The following is a 19,776-nucleotide window of genomic DNA, read 5'->3' as shown; positions in this document are numbered from 1 at the left end:
CTAGCCTCTGTGGCTGTGTTCAGTGTGTTGGAGAAAACAGCCATGCCTTTAATGGGCTTGTTTTCTGTGAATTTGTCCAGTCCCTTTCTGCGGCTGCTGCTGTCTGCTTCAACAACTGCCTGTGGCAGTAAGTCCTCGAAGTTCATTCACTACCTGCCATGAACTTTCTTTTAATGCCAGTCAATATGAATGATGGTCTTTAAATGACACCTTCTGCAGCAGAATCTTCTAATCAGATTAAATCTGTCTTTTTATGCCCACTTTTTAATATTTTGACATTTGAAAGCTTCTTACAAACTTTTCTTCTTTCCAGTTGTGCTACTCCATGCTGCTTAGCAAAACAAAACTATCTTCAGTACTTGTCTAGAAGATTATTTTCTCCTGTATTCCAGAGTACTTTTTTCAATTGCTAGATAGGCTAGCTGCCCTTGTGCATTGCTTAGAAATGTTCTTCAAGTCCCCTTCTCAATCATGTAATACAGCGAAGCATCTTCATGAGGCTTGGATGTATATAACTTGTCTTTACGTGGTTGCAGTGGGCTGCCACGAGCTGATAGGAGAGTGTCGCAGTTGCTGTAGATACGCTGTACGATCTCACCAATAGTTGAGAATTAAAGGTGAAGAGGTGGTACCTTGAAATTGATGGATTTCCTTAATTTTTCTCCAAAGCCTTTATGCGAGTCGATAATCTGAATGTGGGGGTTTTTTTCTTCCGTTTTTTGGCTGGTTAGTGATCTATAATCATATCTTGATGTTCTGTTGCTTTGGTTTGTTGTTTGGTTTTTTTTTTCCCCCACCCTCTTTTTTGCATCGTGGTCGTTAAGAGTATTTAGTTCTAAGAGGTTCCAGGACGTACGAGGTGACAATACAGCAGTCATGTCTTCTCCCCTTCTCCCTGGCACATCCATTTACTCTTCTTACAAAAAGCCAGAACTTTGGGTTGCTTCTAACTTCTTAACCGCTGTTTTTTTACTGTGGAGACTCTGGTCTTTCGCTTCCTGGTGAGTTCTTTTCCAACCTCAATGATTCTATGATTCTTCCCCCTTCCTAGTATTCGCAGTCCCTTGAAGTAGACAGAGTTGATCATCAGGTTAGCTAATACATTGTGAATACAGGACTGAGGTGGACACATTGTAAGGCAATTTAATAGAGGCTAATTACTACTTCTGTCCTAATACCTTCTACTGCCCCCAGCACTAGTTTGGTCTTGTTTTAGGGTTGGGTTTTTTTTGTTTGTTTGTTTGGTTTTTTTTAATATAGTTTTCTAGTATCTACAGGCTTCTCCCCTTGCTGCTCCCCCCCACCTGCTCAGTCTGGTTCGTTCATGGAGTGAGGGTTTCAGACAGCATAGGACTGATGGCATTTTCAAGCAGTCTCCATGTGAAAATTCAGGACTGAGTGTCTGTAAGGTTCCACGATGCCTGCAAAGGCTGAATTCCTGAAGCAGTGGTAATGTAGAAATGATTATATAGAGCCAATTATAGATGTTTAAAAGCAATAAATTCTTCCACAACCAAAACCCAGCAAATACCAAATAGTAGAAGGGGAGTTGAGATTGCTTCAGCAGTGTCTGAAATAGGGGTGAGAAATAGGTTAGCTGGTGTTTTGTCAAAATGTTTCTTTCATTGCAAAATATTTTCAGGGCTGTTATTATTTGGGTCAGTAGACAAAACTTTATTTGAAGTCTTGTGTAATCATAGAAACTTTTTTCCCCTACTGATGGAGATAAGCACAAGCCTTTCTGTTATTTAGTCTACAAGCGCTGTGTTAGATTTTGTTTGTTTTGTTTTTTTTTAATCATCCTTTGGTGTTACTCCAATGTAAAGTTTTTTGAGACAGTCACATTCATACGCAGGGGACATTCACATGCATATTGTTCCATTTACAGTATTTATTGATGTATGAAACAACCCCCTACAAATGTCAATGTTACAAATTTTAAAAAGAGAAAAACCACCCTGGGTAGCTTAGAAAAACAGCATCATCAAATGTCTGGTTTCTGTCAGTTTTTAGATTCTAGCAAATGAAATTCAACTGTTAACTACTCCTTTCTTGTCAACTACTACTACTAATTTCTTTTGAAGAATCCACTTAACAGCTAAATTAATTCTCCTTTTTCGAATTGCTCGTGACTTTGGCCATTACACCCTAGATACTACAGGCCCATCTTTAGTTCCAGGAGCTGGTGTGTTGAAGGAAATGTGTTCGTATTACTATGCATTGTTTTTCCTGCAGTGCCCAACTACTTCTTTTCATTATTGCTACTCTTTAACTCTATGGTTTTCAGAGAGTTTTAATTGCCTTTAAGTTTGATCACATCTGTTCTGCAAATACAGCATCATAAAGGCATGTAATAGCATTGTAGTGGAAGTATTTCTAGAAATGGTTAAACTACCTCTTCAGTTTGAAATGTGTTTAAGGGCAACAGAGTGCTGTATATTGAAGCAGGTTTTTTTATCTAGGTTGGAGAAAACTATGTAAGAAGACAAGACCTTTGTTCTGAGAAGGAAAAAAAACCCATAGTTTTTAAACTTTTTAATTTTGCAGTACAATTTAAGGCCATTTAATGGTTTGCATTCCGTTTTTCTTTAAAAGAAAATTCTAAAATCCTAATAGGTCTTGGGGTGTTACATGTATTAAAAAGTATATGCACATGTATAAAAATGTAACTGGTGGAAAGAAATACTGGGTGTGTTTGTTTTTACTGTGCTGTTGGACAGATGAGATGGATGATAACATGTAATTTTATTGTACTGATATTTTCCTCCTACAGAGAAGATGGAGAGCTGGAAGATGGTGAAATAGATGATGCAGCATATGAAGATGTGAAAGAACACGGTACAAAAGGTGATGATAAGCAGAAAAATGAAAAAGGACATAGAAAATCACGGAAGAAACGCAAAAAAGAAAAAGAAAAGAAAAAATCAAAAAGGAGAAGACGGGATAAGCATAAGGTTAGGAAATGCAAACCACAATATTGGAGGTGCTTATTTTAATTCCAGGTTTCCAGGTTTAGACAAGAATCCAGGGAATTAGAAAAGTAAACTAAAATGGTTTTATTACTATTTAGGCAATCTTTTGTCTCTGAGGGCAAGTTTTGGGATTCCTATCTTACCAGTGCACTTCAGTATTAAAGAATTTGTTTAAATAGATTTTCAACACATGGAAGTGCATATTCACACATTTCAGTGACAGTTTATGTGGGGTAAGAGACAATAAATCATTAAATAATCCAGCCATAGAACATTTCAAATGATAGTTTGGAAACTTGCTTGTTAGCTTTGCCTGAATGCATTTTCATAAACTTGGTTTTCATCTGTTTATATTTAAAAGAAGTACAAAAATCAGATTGCGGGTGTAACTGTGTTATTTGTGATACACATCTTCATTGGATGCTTATTTATTACAGTATTTCTTTTAATAGCAGTTTACAAAATACATTTATGAACATTTTACTCTCTGCCGTTGTCAGTGGTTGTGGTAGTTCTGACATGAAAGGCCGAAGTGTTAAACCACTTCTTAAATTCTTTAAATCTTAAGCAGCAGCGTAAGTTAAGCAGTGGCCACTGACTGATAATGGTAGCTGAACCACAGCGAGTGAAAGTTTTTCAGGGTAAGAGGCAAAATGTAGATGTATCAATTTCACTTTTTGTGCTAATTATCATATTTATGGAAAGAAGATTTAGGCTAGTTAAATGAATTCTTCAGTAAAGTTCGTTAAGATAATGTTTCTAATATATATTTTAATCAACTTAAAAAAAAATGCAAGAGATTCACAAAATTTTAACCTAGACAATTAAACCTGACAGTCCTTTTCTAAAAATCGCAGAAATACAGTATTCTCGTATGGTTGCCCCTCTAAATTTTCTGCAAAACAATACATCTAAATAAAACACCTGTAATGAAGTAACGCTGAGTTTTCTCCCCGCAGAAAATGACAGGATGCTAATCATTTCTATGGTCCTATGCAAGTTTCTAGCCATCTCCCAGATTTGTTAGCCTTCCAGCAGCATCCCTGCTATGTCGCAAAGAAGCAGGGCTCAGAGAGACCTGTAGGAAGCTGATATAACCCAGAGAAACCACATAGCCCTCAATGTTTATGTTCGGAAGCCTCGTCGGATCAGATCTCTTTCTCTGATAAAAAGAGTGGGTCATCAAAGAGTGTGCTTTCTTTAGCTTCCCCCTGAAGGCAGAGGTTTGTGAGAGTTAAGAAAATACTTTCATTTATTTATTGGGCTAATGCTTCCTTTAAGTTCGTGTACAACAGACCAGTTAGATAGGGAATTACATAACAACGTTTGAGAGCGCTATTTTCTTCTTTTTTTCAGCATAACTCCCCTTCCAGTGATGACAGTTCAGACTACAGCCATGACTCTGATATTGAGCGTACAGAAAGACCACATAAAAAGAGTAGCAGCTCTTCATACAGAGATTATGATTCTTCGTTCAGTCAGGTAGTATTTTTTTAAACTGATTTCTCATGTCTTTATTTTAGATGTGATTTAGAAAATGCAAATGTAAATGATGCGGTTTTGAAGGCTGACTTGGATCACAGTGCCCATTCTCACAGATTTCAGGAAACGCATCTAGTTCTCATCTCCTTGGGCAGAGTTCCAAATGTAAAGCGTTATCTGTGGCATGAATGTATGCAGGTGGTGTAAAGAAGCCTGATACTATTTTTTCCTCCATCAGGCAACAATTAAGCTATCTTTATTACTGCCTACATTGGATTTAGATGGTACGAAGAGGAAACACTTCTTGAGAAGCCCCCTTTAAATATCTAGAGTTGATTCTGCTTTCTGATAGTTCAATTTGTCCTGGCTTTTCTCAGTCTGTGCAGCTCGATAGCCCTCCTGAGACCACTGGGTGAAATAGAATGCTGTTCTCTGAAGCTGCGATAGAGCAGCTAGAGGGTTGATGAAACTCTGGTACTTGAGAGGAGAGGAGACTTTCCTTTTAGCCTGAAACCATTCCAGAAACCTCTAAGCCAGCCGATTTTATTAACAAACTGAAGATCCTGTCTGCAGAAATGGGAGAAGGGACAGTGCTGGCTTAGGGAGTGGCAATAAGCAGTATTTCATCCTGACTGGCAGAGGCAGGACAGGTTGTTTCATCTGTGTCCAAGATCGTCGGGGTATGGAGATCGTGAAAGGAAAAAAAATTAATTTAATCATAGTTCATTTAAGTAACACTTAGGACACTTAGAACAGCATACGTTAAAATGCTTTGTCTGAACCCCACTGAAAAGTTTTCTGGAGTATAGACGCTGATGCTGTTCTTTTTTTGTCCTTTCTTCCTGTTTTGATGCATTCAGAATCAAAAGTACTAGTTTTTACTAAATAACCGATTTTCACTGTTTATTATTAATGCTTGTTTGTGCAAATCTGGTAGACAGCATGACAATAAAACAGGGTGAAAACAGTTGGGTTTGTAGAGCAGATTGGAGGGGTATTTTTTGAAATACTGAGTTGCTTCTGAACAATGCAATCCCTTTCATACAGCATGGACACGTATCAGGAAATTACATGAGTTCACAGAAAATGCAACATAAAAAAAATATTAAAAGTAAGGAGTACGACGACTATAGTCATTACAGTGATGAAAACTTTGGTAATTATAACGAGGAAGAAAAGGATGAAGATTTTGCTGATCAGCTTAAACAATACAGGCAAGCTAAAGAGACTTCCAGTACTGATTTAGGACCTCCATTCCCAAAAGAACCAGTGAAAAAACAGGGGATGAAAGGGATCCAGAAAGGTAAGATAATTTGAATCGTTAACTGTAGTAATGGATGGTGGCAGCAGTTGTATCATGCATCATTTCAGGATGTTTGTCTTGAGACCTGAATGAAGAAAGCTGCCGGTGGTGGCTTTCCTATGAGCTTGCAGTCTCCCGTCAGTAAGTGAAAATGCTATTCATCATGAAGGAATAATATCATATGGTCGCACTGATGCATATATTGAAGAAAAAGATCGAGTGTTGGGTAATGTGTGCATAGTAAATAAAGAAATAAAACCCTATTAAAAAGCCAAGATCTTCGTTGTGTAAGTGCTTGAGTAAGAAATCATAGGGCTGTAAAGTGACTTTCTGGTGGTAGTTTATGAAAGTCTGAAATGGGACTTGATTGGGGGGAGGAATGTAAATACGTCAATTCCAAAATCTGAGTTAGCACACCCCCCCCGACCCCGGAAGAAAAAAATCAAGTACCTAGAAATGTTGATAGGTGCCTGAATACTTTTATTAGAATGCCCCACAAGTATGCTAGTATCCTTTTATTTTTCTTTTCACAACTTTTCTTGCATTCAGAGCTGGGCCGATACAAATGCTGGTGAAAAGTATTCCTCTTGAGCAACGTATTCCTGGTAGAGTCCTGCTGCCCTTATTTCATGCCTTACTTACATAAGCTTTGTTATGCAAGCGTTCTTGTTTGCACCTTTCATTTGGTGTCTCATCACTTCCTTACCATTGTAATGCAGTTCATGGAGCCAGCTTACATCTCTGGCCTCCATATTATGAAGGGACTTCTGACTCCCCAGTTGTCTTGTATTCCTGCATATTGCCGTGGGGTGTGGAAGGTTAGGCAATGGAGATGGTGTATACCGTTGACAGAGGGAGCCTGATCTACCATCTAGAAATGCTTAACTTGTTCTCATCCCTTTCTTTACGAGATCAAGTTCTCATTTCAGAAACTGTCAATTCAGTTTGCAAAATTTTCTCCCTTTAATCGTGGCTAAAAGGGCTAATTTTGTCTCCCAGGCAAAATTTGAGCAGGGTTTTGCATGACAGTATGAATACCTTACTGGTTCTCAGGAAGATACTCCGAGTTATACAAAGGTAGTAAGCTGTCTTTCATTTACTACAGTGAAGATTTATTGTATTCTGTTTTGGTTCACAACAAAATAAATTGGCAAAAGATGGGTAGAATCTTTTTAGCTGAGACAAAAATGGCTTTTCATGTGCTGCTTGGCAATACTGCTTCAAAGTCTCTGTCTGCAAGTCATCTGAGATGAAGTCAAGGCGTTTTCACTGGAATCAGCCTTGCTGTTGCGGAGTGGCTGCCACCTGAAGCGGGTGTGATGTCCGCAGAACTTTCTAACTGGTTTTCTTTGGTTTTAAATCGATGAGAAAGCAGATACTCTGTCTCGGTGGTTTTAGTTGAGACCACGACTCCTGGCATGCTGCTGGCTGGATAATTACTGTCTTGAGGCTTCCAAACAGTTACCATTAAAGATTTTTATATTCAAAGCTGTTCTGTCCTATTTCTTAGGTTATGATCTCAGGTTTCTTGCATGTTGTGACAATGAAACATACACAGACACCTGGGTGCCAGTTGTGCTGGCTGGTTTTGTGTTCGGAAAGTGACCAAGCGGCACAGAATATTTCAAGTATTTGGGCTGGTTAGAAATAACATGTCTGCACTTCTAATTGTGAGAAGCTGCTTTGAACAAGATTAATTTTATATTCAGTTTGTCAGTCTGCTGTTGATTTAAAGAGCAGGCAGTTGCACAGAATTACAATTGGCCAGTGTAGTTATACTTGCCAACTCGTGATTCGATATAGTATTTAGGAATTCAGACTGCAAAAAGGTAGATGTTTACTTTGTTAGATTTGTCTGTATTCGATGTCACTAGATAACTATTTTTCTTTACTTTCTGAGGTCATTTAAAGAGGTCATTGCTGTTTTTCAGGTATTTCTCAAAGAGGTAATAATTACAATGTTGGTCGAGGGCGTGGAATGCAAAAGAAATTGAAGCGTAAAGATCGTGGAAGGGGAAGAGGGGGCAATAAAGGATCTGATGGCTTTCATGAGGTACGTGGACTTAAAGCTGAATTCCTAATGTAATTATTTCAAATGACTGGATGCTTTGCTTTAACAGAAGAGTATTTAAAAATACATATCTTTAAACTTTTTTCTCTTATCTAGAAAACTACTAGAATTTTCCAACACTTGATGTACAAAGTATAATTGATAACTTGAGCTAATACATAATTTTCATGTTTTTCTTGGAAACAGGAAAAACTAGCAGAAAGTGGTTTATGAGCTTTGGTTTCGAATGGTGCATGAACTTCAATGTTAACTCTATCTGAAATAAGCTGTTTTGCTACCACCAATTCACCTCAGATTTTTCAGCAAAGAAAATGGACGCCTTCACGGCATTTGCCAGTTTTTGTCTGAATCCTGAAGAATTCTGCTTCTCTTTCCATAGCTGTGACTGTGGGAATGGAAATATACGTGACCTTGGTTTTCATTTAGTAATTCTTTGCACAGGAATTGGAGAAAACATAGTGTACAGTATTGCCACGGTATTTGTAAATTTCTCACTCCAGTCTTTATTTAAATGCAAAACAATACAAAATTGGTGATTAATGGATCAAATCCATCCATGGCCGAAAAACATTTTTTAAGCCAAATCATATTTAAGTCTGTATACTGCAACTAAAATGTCTGTGGTTCTCCTCCCTCCTGCGCTCAAGAATGCACACGGCTGGCTTCTCGCTAATGTGGTGATGTGTAATTCAGCCATGTTAATTTTTCCCCGTGTTCTCCAGCTGGCCTTACTCTCTGGGGCTCCTGGGTGGTCCCGATGAGATGTTCCTTTCCCTGCCCTGCATGCGGTAGGGAAAAGGGCAGCCTTTTGATCTGTTAGGACGATGCCTCGTTTATAGGACTCCTCCTTCCTGTTGCTGTAGAGCATGCCCTGTCCTCCAGCACCGTCTCCCAAGCCGTGGGGAAGGGTGGAGGCGGGGAGGCAGCTGCAGGCAGGTCCCAGCAGGGCTGGGAGGCAGAAAACAAAAAGCTGGGCTCCTGGCTACAGCAAAATAATGAATTCTGCGACGCAGATGCTGGGCTGCACGGTGTGTTGGGGTAACCGCCGAGAGTTCCGAGCCGCACAGCGACGTCCCTGGAATTCTCAGGGACACGGTGGGAGCGTTTCAACCTTCCTCAGGCCGTTGTTTCAAGTGCTTTGCAGTGTGGGACGGTTGCTGGTTTGCAGTGCTCCCAGAGAGACTTGGAGCATTGTGTTTATGTGATGTTTGCGTTAACCTTGAAGAGGATCAAGTGTTGGATTCAAAGCTGCTTTGTCTGAAGCAGATGAGATGTCTCTGGATTTAGTGTGTTCAGAGTAGAAAATGGATCTTGACTGATCCAGGAGCAGCATTTCTAGCTCGAAGATTTCTGCTTTGCAATGTCAACAAAATCCGCTAATCATTCTTGTTGTTAATTGTGACATTGCTTAATTTGCCAAGCAAAATGAGACCGGACGCATGATGTGCTGATGATCGTGTGTGCTCACGATTCAGTGTGGTGACTGTGGAGAACCACATCCATTCCGTTTCAGAAGTTGCTACTCAGCAGTCAGATCCCTGCTCGTTTTTGTGAAAATGGGAAATCGGAAAAGCCTTTTTCCTTTCTATCATCAGATCAGCAGGCAGCCACCTAGCACTGCAAAGACGACATTTTCTGCTACCCTCTGTTGCAGTGTCACGGACAGCAGTTTGTTGAAGGCCACCTACTTCCATAACTTCACTAGCGCTGCCAGGCCCCCTCAACATCTGTCCCAGGCTCTCTAGTCAGATGAGTTTACCGCGGTTTCTTTAGTTTATCTCAAGGGCAGATGCCACATGGGAATCAAATCGTAAGAGGGAGCAATTATTTGCCTCCCCAGGTACCTAATAATTCTTACGTGTTAGGTCATGATTGAATTGTGCTTCCTCTCTGCTTTGCCTCATGGTATAAGCAAACAGGTCATTTTTCTTCTAATGGGAAAAAAAAGAAGACAGATAATCTGGAGATAACAATGGTGTGAGAAGCACGTGGAGGGGAAGGACTGGCAAAGTATAGCCTTGTGGCTAAGATGATGGTCTGGAAGCCTGGATGATTACTCAACCTCCTGGCTGTCTGCAGAGGTGCCCTTAGTCAGGGGGCGGTTGGCCCTGACGTAGTGGGTGCCCAGGAGTCGGTGCTGCTTTCCAGCATCGTCAAATGAAGTGTGAGATAGTCTGTCCATTCAGTGAAGTTATTTGTGTCTGTTATATTGCAAGAAGTTTCTGATTTGGTTGCATTTATAAAAAAGACACTCTATTAAAGCAGCTAAGAAAAAGTATGTGTATTTACCTTTACTTTTAGCCATGGGTATAATAATTTTAAGAACTTACATCATGGTGTAGTTCATCACATTTTGGGGTAGCTAGTGCACCAAGTATGCTCTAATATTTTTGCAACTGTGCTTAATAAGTAAGCATCAGTAGGACGTTCATTTTTCTTACAGGACGGCAAACCAGTGAAGAAATGGGTTAATATGAGTCAGGAGTTCATAAATCAGCATACAGTGGAACACAAAGGCAAACAAATCTGTAAATATTTCCTTGAAGGGAGATGTATTAAGGTAATTATGCACTGCGTCTGTCGGTCATCGTCTTTGGTGTGAGGAAGGGGAGAAGATGCTCTGTTCTTTTTTACTTCAGCTGATGCAAAGGAAACTTGTATGTTGAAACTCAGTGTTTTGATTTCTAATGTTTTGCATATTTATAGATAAATGCCAACAGAAGTACTTGTGGAAAAATATCCCCTTCTGTTACGCATTTTGAATTATAACAAATTAAATTAAAAATTATTGTGTTTGCTTATCAGTGTATAGTAAAAACATCTGTGATGGTATCATAAACTTACACTGACAGTGTATCATATGTAAATATACAAATCTTACGAGTATGGAATCTGCAAATAGGCAATGATTTCTGAATGTATTAGATTATTTCTCTTTTATGTGCTACTGCTAATTTTGAAACATTGAAGGAATTGCTTAATTATGCTAAATTATTTCTCTCTCTAAAGTAAAAAGTGGGGTTGTAGTAATAGTTCCCCTACCAAAGAATCATTTTCCTTCAGCCAGCAAGTGGAAGGCAGCAGAAAGAAGAGAACGCTATTCAGAGCAGTCAGCTGTCAAGCAAAAGCCCTAGCAAGACAGTCTCTTATTACATTAAAAAAATTGCTGTTGCTTCATTTTGAAGCTTATGCTGCTGTGGAGTTGAATCCTCTGGTGTGAGACTAGTTCAGTCAGTTATAAAACACACTTAAGAAAAACTGCATGCTTCTCGAATAAGTGAGTGCGTCATTTATATTTGGTTCCTCTGTGTATTTAGAGATAGAACATTTTCTGTTTCTTTTTCAAATGGTCAAAGTAAAGGTGAAAATTAGTACGCTTTTTTCCCAACCCAGGGGGGAACTGAAAACAATGTATTTGTTGCTGCCTTTATATATTTTAATACGCCATGCTCAGTGAGATGAGTATTTGCTGCCACCTTCAGTTTTAAAACAAGTGGCTGAAAGAGCACTTAGTGTATTTTTCATAAAAATAAGTAAAAAAAATATGCAAAAAACCTCTCCAGCAAAGTAATCCTAATGTATAACATGATACAGTTGATATAAACTTGGTATTATTTGGACTCTCTTTTTCCTACATGGAAGGGTCTTAATACTCTGCTTGTTGGACTTTAAGTTCTCCCACACACCCTTAAAACAGAATGAGGTTTTCTGGTCAAGTGCATAAGTGTTTATATGGAAAAGAATTTCCGTAAAGTATTTGTTTAAATGCCTTTTTAATGCAAATTGCTAGGTGGAGACAGAGAAGAGCACTGGTACTGTAAGGCCAGCTTGTTTTCTGTGACCGCTGCATATATTCCCGATTGAATCCCAATTCAGGAATTGTTTCTCTTACGTCCAGGCCCCCCTATTCACAGTTTTTAGGGACATGCTTATAATGCAATTCTGTGTTAGTAAAGATAAAAAAGTTTAAGTTCAGCTAAGGAGGATGTTTTTCTTTAAATATGAAATGGAATTACTCAGCATTTCAGATTGATAATGTTTTTTCTTGTTTTTTTTTTATTTATAGGGAGAGCAGTGTAAATTTGATCATGATGCAGAGATTGAAAAGAAAAAGGAAATCTGCAAGTTTTACATACAGGGTTACTGCACCAAAGGAGAGAACTGCATTTATTTGCACAATATCCTTAAAAAAAAAAAACAAACTTGAATTAAACTGAAAGTTTATATTTACTCTTAATTGATGTAAGTGATGTTTAAGGGTGTAGCTATTTCTTTTCTTAAGAGATTATACAAAAGACTATGTAGATTTACTACAAGAAGATTATTTCTCTGCTCAAATACTTAGGAGGAGAAAATACGTATAAAATTACTGGTTTGTTTTCGGTTTTGGATTTTTAATTTCTGCTCAAATACTTAGGAGGAGAAAATACGTATAAAATTACTGGTTTGTTTTCGGTTTTAAGGATTTTTAATGTTTTAAAAGATAAAACCCCTTGAAGTTAGATGCATTTGTCCACATACTTCTAAAACCCCGATCTGTTCTTGTTTGTTGTAAAGGACTTGTGTTGTATTCTGGAATTGAGACCTTCATCTTTTTAATCACAATTTTAGAATCAAGTCAAAAATAATGTTAAGGCCACAGTAGTGTAATTATTAGTAGAATGTTAAATGGAACTAGGAGGTAAGTTGGTTGTTAGCTTTCAAAATTCTTAATATACTGCTTTGGAAAGATTAAGTACTGGTGAAGAACTGAAGGATAGTTGACAGCTGAATTTCATGAACTTGCCAAACAGTGCAAACTAGAAATCAGCCTTTGTTAGGAATCCTTAATACATTGCTCACATGAATTCCCTTGCAAGTTCTACCATACAGGAGCAAAATGCTATCAAGGAGATAAGTGCAAATTTTCTCACGCTCCCCTGACTGCAGAAACGAAAGAGCTGTTGGATAAGGTGAGCAATTCATAGTCTGTAAACACAAGGTTTGTTGCTAGAAAGAACAGGGGGGAGGTTGCTAGAAATTTCCGTGGGATTCTCGGGGAGTGTGACGCTAAACAGTAATGATGTTAAGCTTCCCTGCTGCTCTTCAGCACAGTAAGTCTGTGACCAGGTTCAATACCAGGAATTCCCCTTGCCATCAGTTACTCATTTTTTTAGCCATATCAGACTCGTTTATTTTCACAACTCAAGTTTCTGCCCATGAACTTTCTTTTGCATCCCTTTCTGTGGAAATCTTGGCTTTTACATTGTCTACCTTTAGCTGCCTAGAAGTTAGATATCACCTGACTGACTTCTGCACTCAGGGTGGAGAAAGGAATGAGGTGCCTCCTCTGAATGATTCATGAAATCTCGACCTTTGTGTTAAGTAGGATATTCGTGTGTCTCTCCAGTTACTGTACAACAGGTCTTAACGGAAAAGTGGCCTGAATTTTACACTAGAAACATTATGAATCTTAGAGTAAGTCCTTCAGTTTCTGTCCCTTAAAATTACCGTTTGAAGGAAATGGACTTGTGTGAAATTGCCCTTTTCTAACTACAGAAATAGTTTCCTTCCTGGCTGTGAATCAGTGTCCTGTGGAACAAGTAATAATAGATTTATAATTCATCTGAATTTGATGTCAATATATAGTAGTATTGTAGCAGGTAATTATATTTAAATGGGAAGTGCAAGACTAAATTGAATTGCATATACTGCAAAATTAATGAAGTGTTTGCTACATGGCTTTGTTCTAGGTTTTGAATACCGAGGAGGAACCGCAAAATGAAGATGAGAAAGAACTGGAGGAACTCAGAAAGCGTGGCATAGTTCCTCTCCCTAAGCCACCACCAGGTGTTGGACTTCTGCCAACCCCGCCAGAGCAATATCCGTTTTCTGAGTCTGATATAGAAAATTACCAAGATCCTTCGGGAGAATATAAGAAAATCCCATCTCTCTTTGAAATAGTTGTGAAGCCTACTGTGGATTTAGCACACAAAATTGGAAAAAAGTAGGTTTTAGAATTTTGTGTAGAACTCTCCTTAAAACGTGGCTGCATAAATATTTAACCAACGCTCTTCGCTTCTGTCAGAAGTATGTACTTCTGAGTATATTGCTCAGTTAATGATCTGTCAGATATCGGCTATCCTAATTATTTACTTATTTAATGCTTTCCACAGAAGAGAACTTACTGAGCCTTGACCTTCCAGAAAGTCACTCTATTGGCTCTTGTTTTGGCTCTGTGCCTGCCTTGCCTATCTCCATTTGCAGGTTGAGCAAAGTTCATTCTCTTCTAAACTCTAAAATATAGTTATCTTTTTCTTGACCGAAGCCAATCGACACTCCTGATGGAGACTGTTGGCCTTGGGATGTTTAAAACTCTTAGCTGCAGCAAATGTCCAGTTCTGCATGTGCTAATATTGAAAAAATGTTCTACTTCCAGGCAAGCTCTGTCATGTGTAATGTATATAGTTACTCTCTTTGAAAATTATTTTGCTTCTTTCAGATTTTTATCCAACTTAAGATCAAATAAGTACAAACAGACATCTGTAAGAGTGAGGACGGGGAGGAGATAGCCAATAGGCTGTTGATCTTTGTAGGTGCAAAATTTGATTCACTACTTTTCTTTTGCCTACAGGCCACCGACCTTCTATAACAGCGCATCGCCACCAAGACCACCGTTTCAGGGAAATGACCCACATTCTCAGCATATGTATAATCCAGGTTCAAGTCCAGGGCCGGGACCCGGCATGTCACAAGGACATAACGGGCCGCCGATGCACCCAGGTTCTCCCGGACATCATCCGTGTGCAGGGCCTCAAGGCCCAGGAATGCCGCAGAGTCCTCCTATGCAGGGTGTTCCACCAGGCTTTCTCGGACCACAGAACCAGACTGGTATGCCTATGCAAGGACAGCAAGGTGGTCCACCTCTCACACCGCCGGGTCTCGGTGGATCTTACAATGCCCCAGGAGTTCAAGGACATATGGTGAATATGCCGAGGGAGAATCATTGTCCTCCGGGGCCGCAATACCAGCAGATTCCTGGTGAACGGCAGCCGAATATGAATTACGAGCCTATTCAGAACCCAGCTGATTTCTATGACAATTACTATTCTCATCAAGCCGTACATAACTTCCAGCCAGCTAATAACTCTGGTGGTAAGGACATTTAAAAATTGTTGTTTCTTGATACGGTGCTTTGCAGTTGTGTGGTAGTAAAACATCATGGCTCCAAAGCTGAGCAGCTGAAAGAATTTTGGATAGAAAGCCAAACCTCCTGGAATGGCTTCAGTGTATAGGCTTTTTCAGCTCATGCTTTCCAGTCGTGTAATATAAGTCACATTAGTTTTGCTTGATTCCGTTTTATGTTTTATCTCCTCTGCTGTAAAAGCTTGTATAGGTTAGCTGCTAACTGGTTTTTTCGTACTGCAGATGGAACATGGCATGGAGAATTTACAGATCACCAGGCTCACCTCATGGCTCAAGAGTCGCATCAAGGTGGAAGCGAGTCAGACTGCATGAGTAGCCATATGGGCCATAAACCAGCCATTAATGTACCGGATTTTCTTCCAGCAATGCAGAAGGCCCTTTATGTAAGACTTAGTCAAAAGCATCAAAGAGATGGAGACTCTGTCAGCAGCCAGGGTCAGAGGGCAATGAGCAAAGACGAAGGTAAAGATAATTTTGTTAGAGTTCTAAAGGTACTTACTGACCATATATCAGCCTGGAACAAATCTGTTGACTTGGATTTTCATCACGTTACCACTCACAGTTATTGTGAATGTGCAAGTACCAACTCAAATAATACTTTCAGCTGAATATACTTGTTTTCCTTCCCAGCTTGTTCCAGGATTTTAGTGTACACTTAGTTGCTGCGTTCCAGTTCCAAGTAGAAAGATCTGTGGATAATTTTTGGATATAGTTTATACTTTTAAAAGGTTCTGTTGTTGATAACTCAATTACTTCTTAAAATCCCTGATTGAAACAGCAAGGTTATTATTTCTAACTGCCAGTATTGCAAGTGCATCTTAGATTCTGTTTATTCGGTTGTGCCTCTTGATCTTTTCTGGATATTCTGTTTCTCTAGAGGAGTATTTTTTCCTCTGTGATATCTGAAACTTGCAGTGTTTAATCTGAGTGTCTCTTCTGTAAGCTGGACAATGGAGAGCAGTAAGCCTGCAGATCAGATTCAGCCAGCCAGAGTACGTTTGTCCCTTGGCCTGCTCCCTGCTGCACCCTTTTTGGAGGCTGCTAGGTTACGTGACCAGAAATGCATCTTCTGTCTGACCAAAAGGCAGTTGCTGTATCAAATGATTTCAAGGATATTGCCAATATAATTCTGATCAAATTATGAGAGAGATTTGGAAATGCAGCCCTTCAGGCTACGTACAAAACCAGAGCGGCCTAGAGTAATCTACTTCGAACTGCAGGCTTCTCGCCAGTGCTTTAGAGTGACTGGTCCTCCCGTCTGGAGGGCTTTCGGAAAGCAGTATAATGGAAAAATGTTCCGATTAGTTGCCTCCAACAACACGTCGCTCCCTGCTGTTTGAATATTTGTGTGGTAGAAGAAGCGTTGAGGAGACATGCGTTATCGTGCAGTAGATAGTGGTGATGGTGGTGGGTTTTGCCTTCAGTTCTCATTTTATTGAGCCAGAATAGACCACTAGTGTCCTTCAGTGAGTAGGCAAGTGTCGGGTGTGGACCTGAGCACACAGCTGTGTTGGTAAGGCTTACCAAATTGCAGAAGGTGGTTGAGAATTTATCCTTTAAAATGAAATACTCTTATTTTTTCCCTTCCTGAATCTTGACCTCTCCCCAAAACCTTGTGATTCGGATTGTAATAAGGCAGTGAATTCCACATTTGTAATTTATCTGTTTTTAAGACTACGGTGAGGTGCCATTTTACTTTTCATTCTACCATCCCACAATGAAGGTCATTTTCATCAAGACTCAGATTTTAAATGTTTTTTTTACTAGTACTGGTAGAAATAATTGTTTGAAAGCAGGTTATTTTCCCAGGTTAGTATTGACAGATTTGTAGACAGAATGCATGGGAGTATCTCAACTAGCTACAGTTTTTTTGTTATGTCAATTCTTCATTGAAATTAATTTTTTTCTTTTTGGTTACGGTTGTGTCATTTTAGATTACGGTTGTTACAATACAGGGAGCGATGATTTAATATCAGGTCTTTTCAGTTTGATTTTACTGAGAAGTTACCCTTTTATGAGTAAATGTGTTGTATTGCCTGGTGATCATTTGCTTGAATAATCTTTTTTTTTTTTTTTTTAAGATGACAATGTCAACTGGTATTCCAGTAGTGAAGAGGAAGAGGGGAGCAGTGTTAAATCAATACTAAAAACCTTAAAGAAACAAAGCGAAAATTTTAGGAATCGGCAACAACATTCCACAGAGCAGCACATGCTTGGTATTCCTACTGATCCGAGGCTGGCAAAAGAAAAAGGCGCAGGGCCTCAGGCTGCTGACCCGAGGCTTCGGGCCTCTCCAAGGTCCAACCCCAGAAAGCCTTCAGAATCCGCGTCCTTGGACCCACGGCTTGTACGAGACCCCAGGATGCACAAGGTCAGTGAGGGTGGTCATGCCAGCTCGTCCCTTGGGGGAGCAAAGCTAGATTTACACCACGCGCACACTGGAGTTAAAGTCAAGCAAAAAGGGATGGATGATGATGAAGAGGACTCAGAAAGAGAACTGAGAGAACGAGCTTTTCTGATACCGTTGGAACCTTTGCCTGGCGTAACGTTAAGGGATCCCCGATCTCAGCTTAGGCAGTTCAGCCACATTAAAATGGATGTTACCCTGATGAAACCGAACTTTGCTAAGCATATTGTATGGGCACCCGAAGACTTGCTCCCAATACCTTTGCCTAAGCCTGACCCCGTCTCTTCAATCAACTTACCTCTTCCTCCGCTCATTGCTGACCAGAGACTTAATAAACTGCGGAATTTGAAAAGCGATCCCCATCCAAATGCCATGCCAGCTGACCCGCGGCTAGCTGCAAAGGCAAAAAACAACTTAACGGGCAGGAGCGGCTATTTGGATCCGTCCGCAGATTCGCATGCCAGTAGCTCAAGCAAATTAGGAGATCCTCGCTTACAAAAAAACGTCGATCCCAGACTCCACAGACTGTCGAGTGCAGATACGCATCATGGAGTCGCAAAGGATTCACACCCTCCGAAGTTTGACCCCCGCCTCGCCAGATCTGCTGCCGGCTCATCGCAGCCCTCGGAAGCTGCAACTGCTAAACCCGACCCAGATGCTCTGCCTCCGTACGCACCCAAATTATCATCGAGCGGTGTCAGGCTGGGAACTCCAGGCTCGATACTGAGCGGTATTAGTTTGTATGATCCGAGAGATCACAGCTCATCATTGGACACAGCTCCAGCTAGTTCAGGAGAGAATGGAGAGAACCAGAAAAAAAGTATTTTGAAAAATTCTGGTAAAAATGAACCCACTCTCTCAGAAGATACATCGCTGCAGAAGGCCGCCTCGAACGTGGAAAAAAACACAGAAGGATCAGCAGAAGCTGCTTCAGATAAAGCAAATAGCACCAGTAAATCTCAGGCTAAACACTCCAGCGCCGCACCTGCGGTGCATAATCTTCCTATCCAAGCTTTATCGGGATTAATCAGACCGCAGTACAGCGACCCAAGGCAGGTTAGACAGCCTGGACAGGTAACACAAACACAGGATAGTGATCCGAATGGGGAATCAGATGATAAGTCGTTAAAAGATGTTTTCAAGACTTTCGATCCAACTGCTTCACCGTTTTGTTAGCAATTGATTTTAAGTCTTTTTACTGTTGTGAATATTGCAGTTTTCTGCTGTTTTGTAACTGGTTTACCTCTTTGCTTTATTTATTTTTAAATTATAATTATCAACACTTTTCAGCTGCTAATCTCAGAACCACATGCAGTTATACAGTATGCTATAGTGTTTGCAAAGCTGTGGTATTTTCTATATAATACTTTTCCAATTTCAGGGAGACTAATAATTGACATGTAGAAAAAACTCCATGTATCGTGTTAGAGCTGATAAAAGCACTTTCATTGTAAATAAGTCATTAAGAAAGTCCGAAGACCTGTATATGTGTGAGCTGTCTCTTTCATAAACAACATTTAGATATGATTGCCACATTTGTATGATTGTATAGATACAAGCAATATTATGTACATTACTGTGAGAGACACTGTTTGACAAGGATTGTCTGACGCATCAAGCCAAACCTACTAACTGATTTAAAACCTACGTAAAAGATTTAAAAGGAAAACGTTGATCCTCCTTTTCAGATCAGTTGATGTAAGACATTGACAGTTTTTATTCATGCAGTCAATATTCTTAGTGTAAAAGAGACCTATATCGCATATTGAGGATTAAAAATGTCATATCTTTTAAAAGTATTTTATTCTATGCTGTATATAGAAGAAATTGTGAAGTACATAACTAGAAGAAAGTTACTGTTAAAAGTGGAGAATACCTAAGTTGTCTAATACAAAAAAGGTTTTTATTTAATTTTTTCACGCATACACAACTCTGATTAGTGCTATAAGTTACGTTGTGGTGTTCATGTATTTCAATGTATTTTTGTATTCAGCTGCTTAATTTGTATTGCTTTTTTTGTATTGATGTAACTGCAGTACTTGTATTCATGGTGTCTTTATGACATTTTTAACAAAAAAATTAAAAAGGGTACAGTTAAAGTCTGGTAACGACTGTGATGTTGACCTGTTGGCAGCTAGTGCAGCGCTGGGGAAAGAGCGGCGGGGGTGTCGGCAGGATGAAGGTGGCTAAACCCGGTTTTGGTACAGTCGCTACACCGCTTTACGGTCAGATGGTAGCGGGTTTTTAAACTGACCTTGTGCCGAATCCAAATGGAGTTAGCTTGCTGCGTGGTTCCAAGTTCAGACTGCTGATTCGGAGAGAGTCGTCATTGTTCTCTTGCTACACTTACCAGCAT

At 39.6% G+C, this 19,776-nt stretch overlaps 1 protein-coding gene across 1 annotated transcript in view; it reads left to right on the top strand.

The window, feature by feature from the left end:
• Positions 1 to 19,515, top strand: part of ZC3H6 (zinc finger CCCH-type containing 6) — a 29,166-nt gene extending 9,651 nt beyond the window's left edge. Inside the window, exons 2-12 of the mRNA XM_009288433.2 lie at positions 2,774 to 2,954; positions 4,329 to 4,454; positions 5,502 to 5,757; positions 7,689 to 7,810; positions 10,272 to 10,388; positions 11,895 to 12,006; positions 12,671 to 12,780; positions 13,561 to 13,814; positions 14,442 to 14,962; positions 15,236 to 15,475; positions 17,095 to 19,515. Coding sequence (XP_009286708.1) covers positions 2,774 to 2,954; positions 4,329 to 4,454; positions 5,502 to 5,757; positions 7,689 to 7,810; positions 10,272 to 10,388; positions 11,895 to 12,006; positions 12,671 to 12,780; positions 13,561 to 13,814; positions 14,442 to 14,962; positions 15,236 to 15,475; positions 17,095 to 18,596 — 3,541 coding nt within the window. The 3' untranslated portion in view covers positions 18,597 to 19,515. The remainder of the gene's footprint in view (positions 1 to 2,773; positions 2,955 to 4,328; positions 4,455 to 5,501; positions 5,758 to 7,688; positions 7,811 to 10,271; positions 10,389 to 11,894; positions 12,007 to 12,670; positions 12,781 to 13,560; positions 13,815 to 14,441; positions 14,963 to 15,235; positions 15,476 to 17,094) is intronic.
• The last annotated feature ends 261 nt before the right edge of the window (positions 19,516 to 19,776 follow it).

Source organism: Aptenodytes forsteri, unplaced genomic scaffold (genome assembly GCF_000699145.1).
Source record: "Aptenodytes forsteri isolate BGI_AS27 unplaced genomic scaffold, ASM69914v1 Scaffold185, whole genome shotgun sequence".
In the NCBI taxonomy this organism is placed as follows: Eukaryota; Metazoa; Chordata; class Aves; order Sphenisciformes; family Spheniscidae; genus Aptenodytes; species Aptenodytes forsteri.
This window is presented reverse-complemented; position numbering and strand designations above follow the sequence as displayed.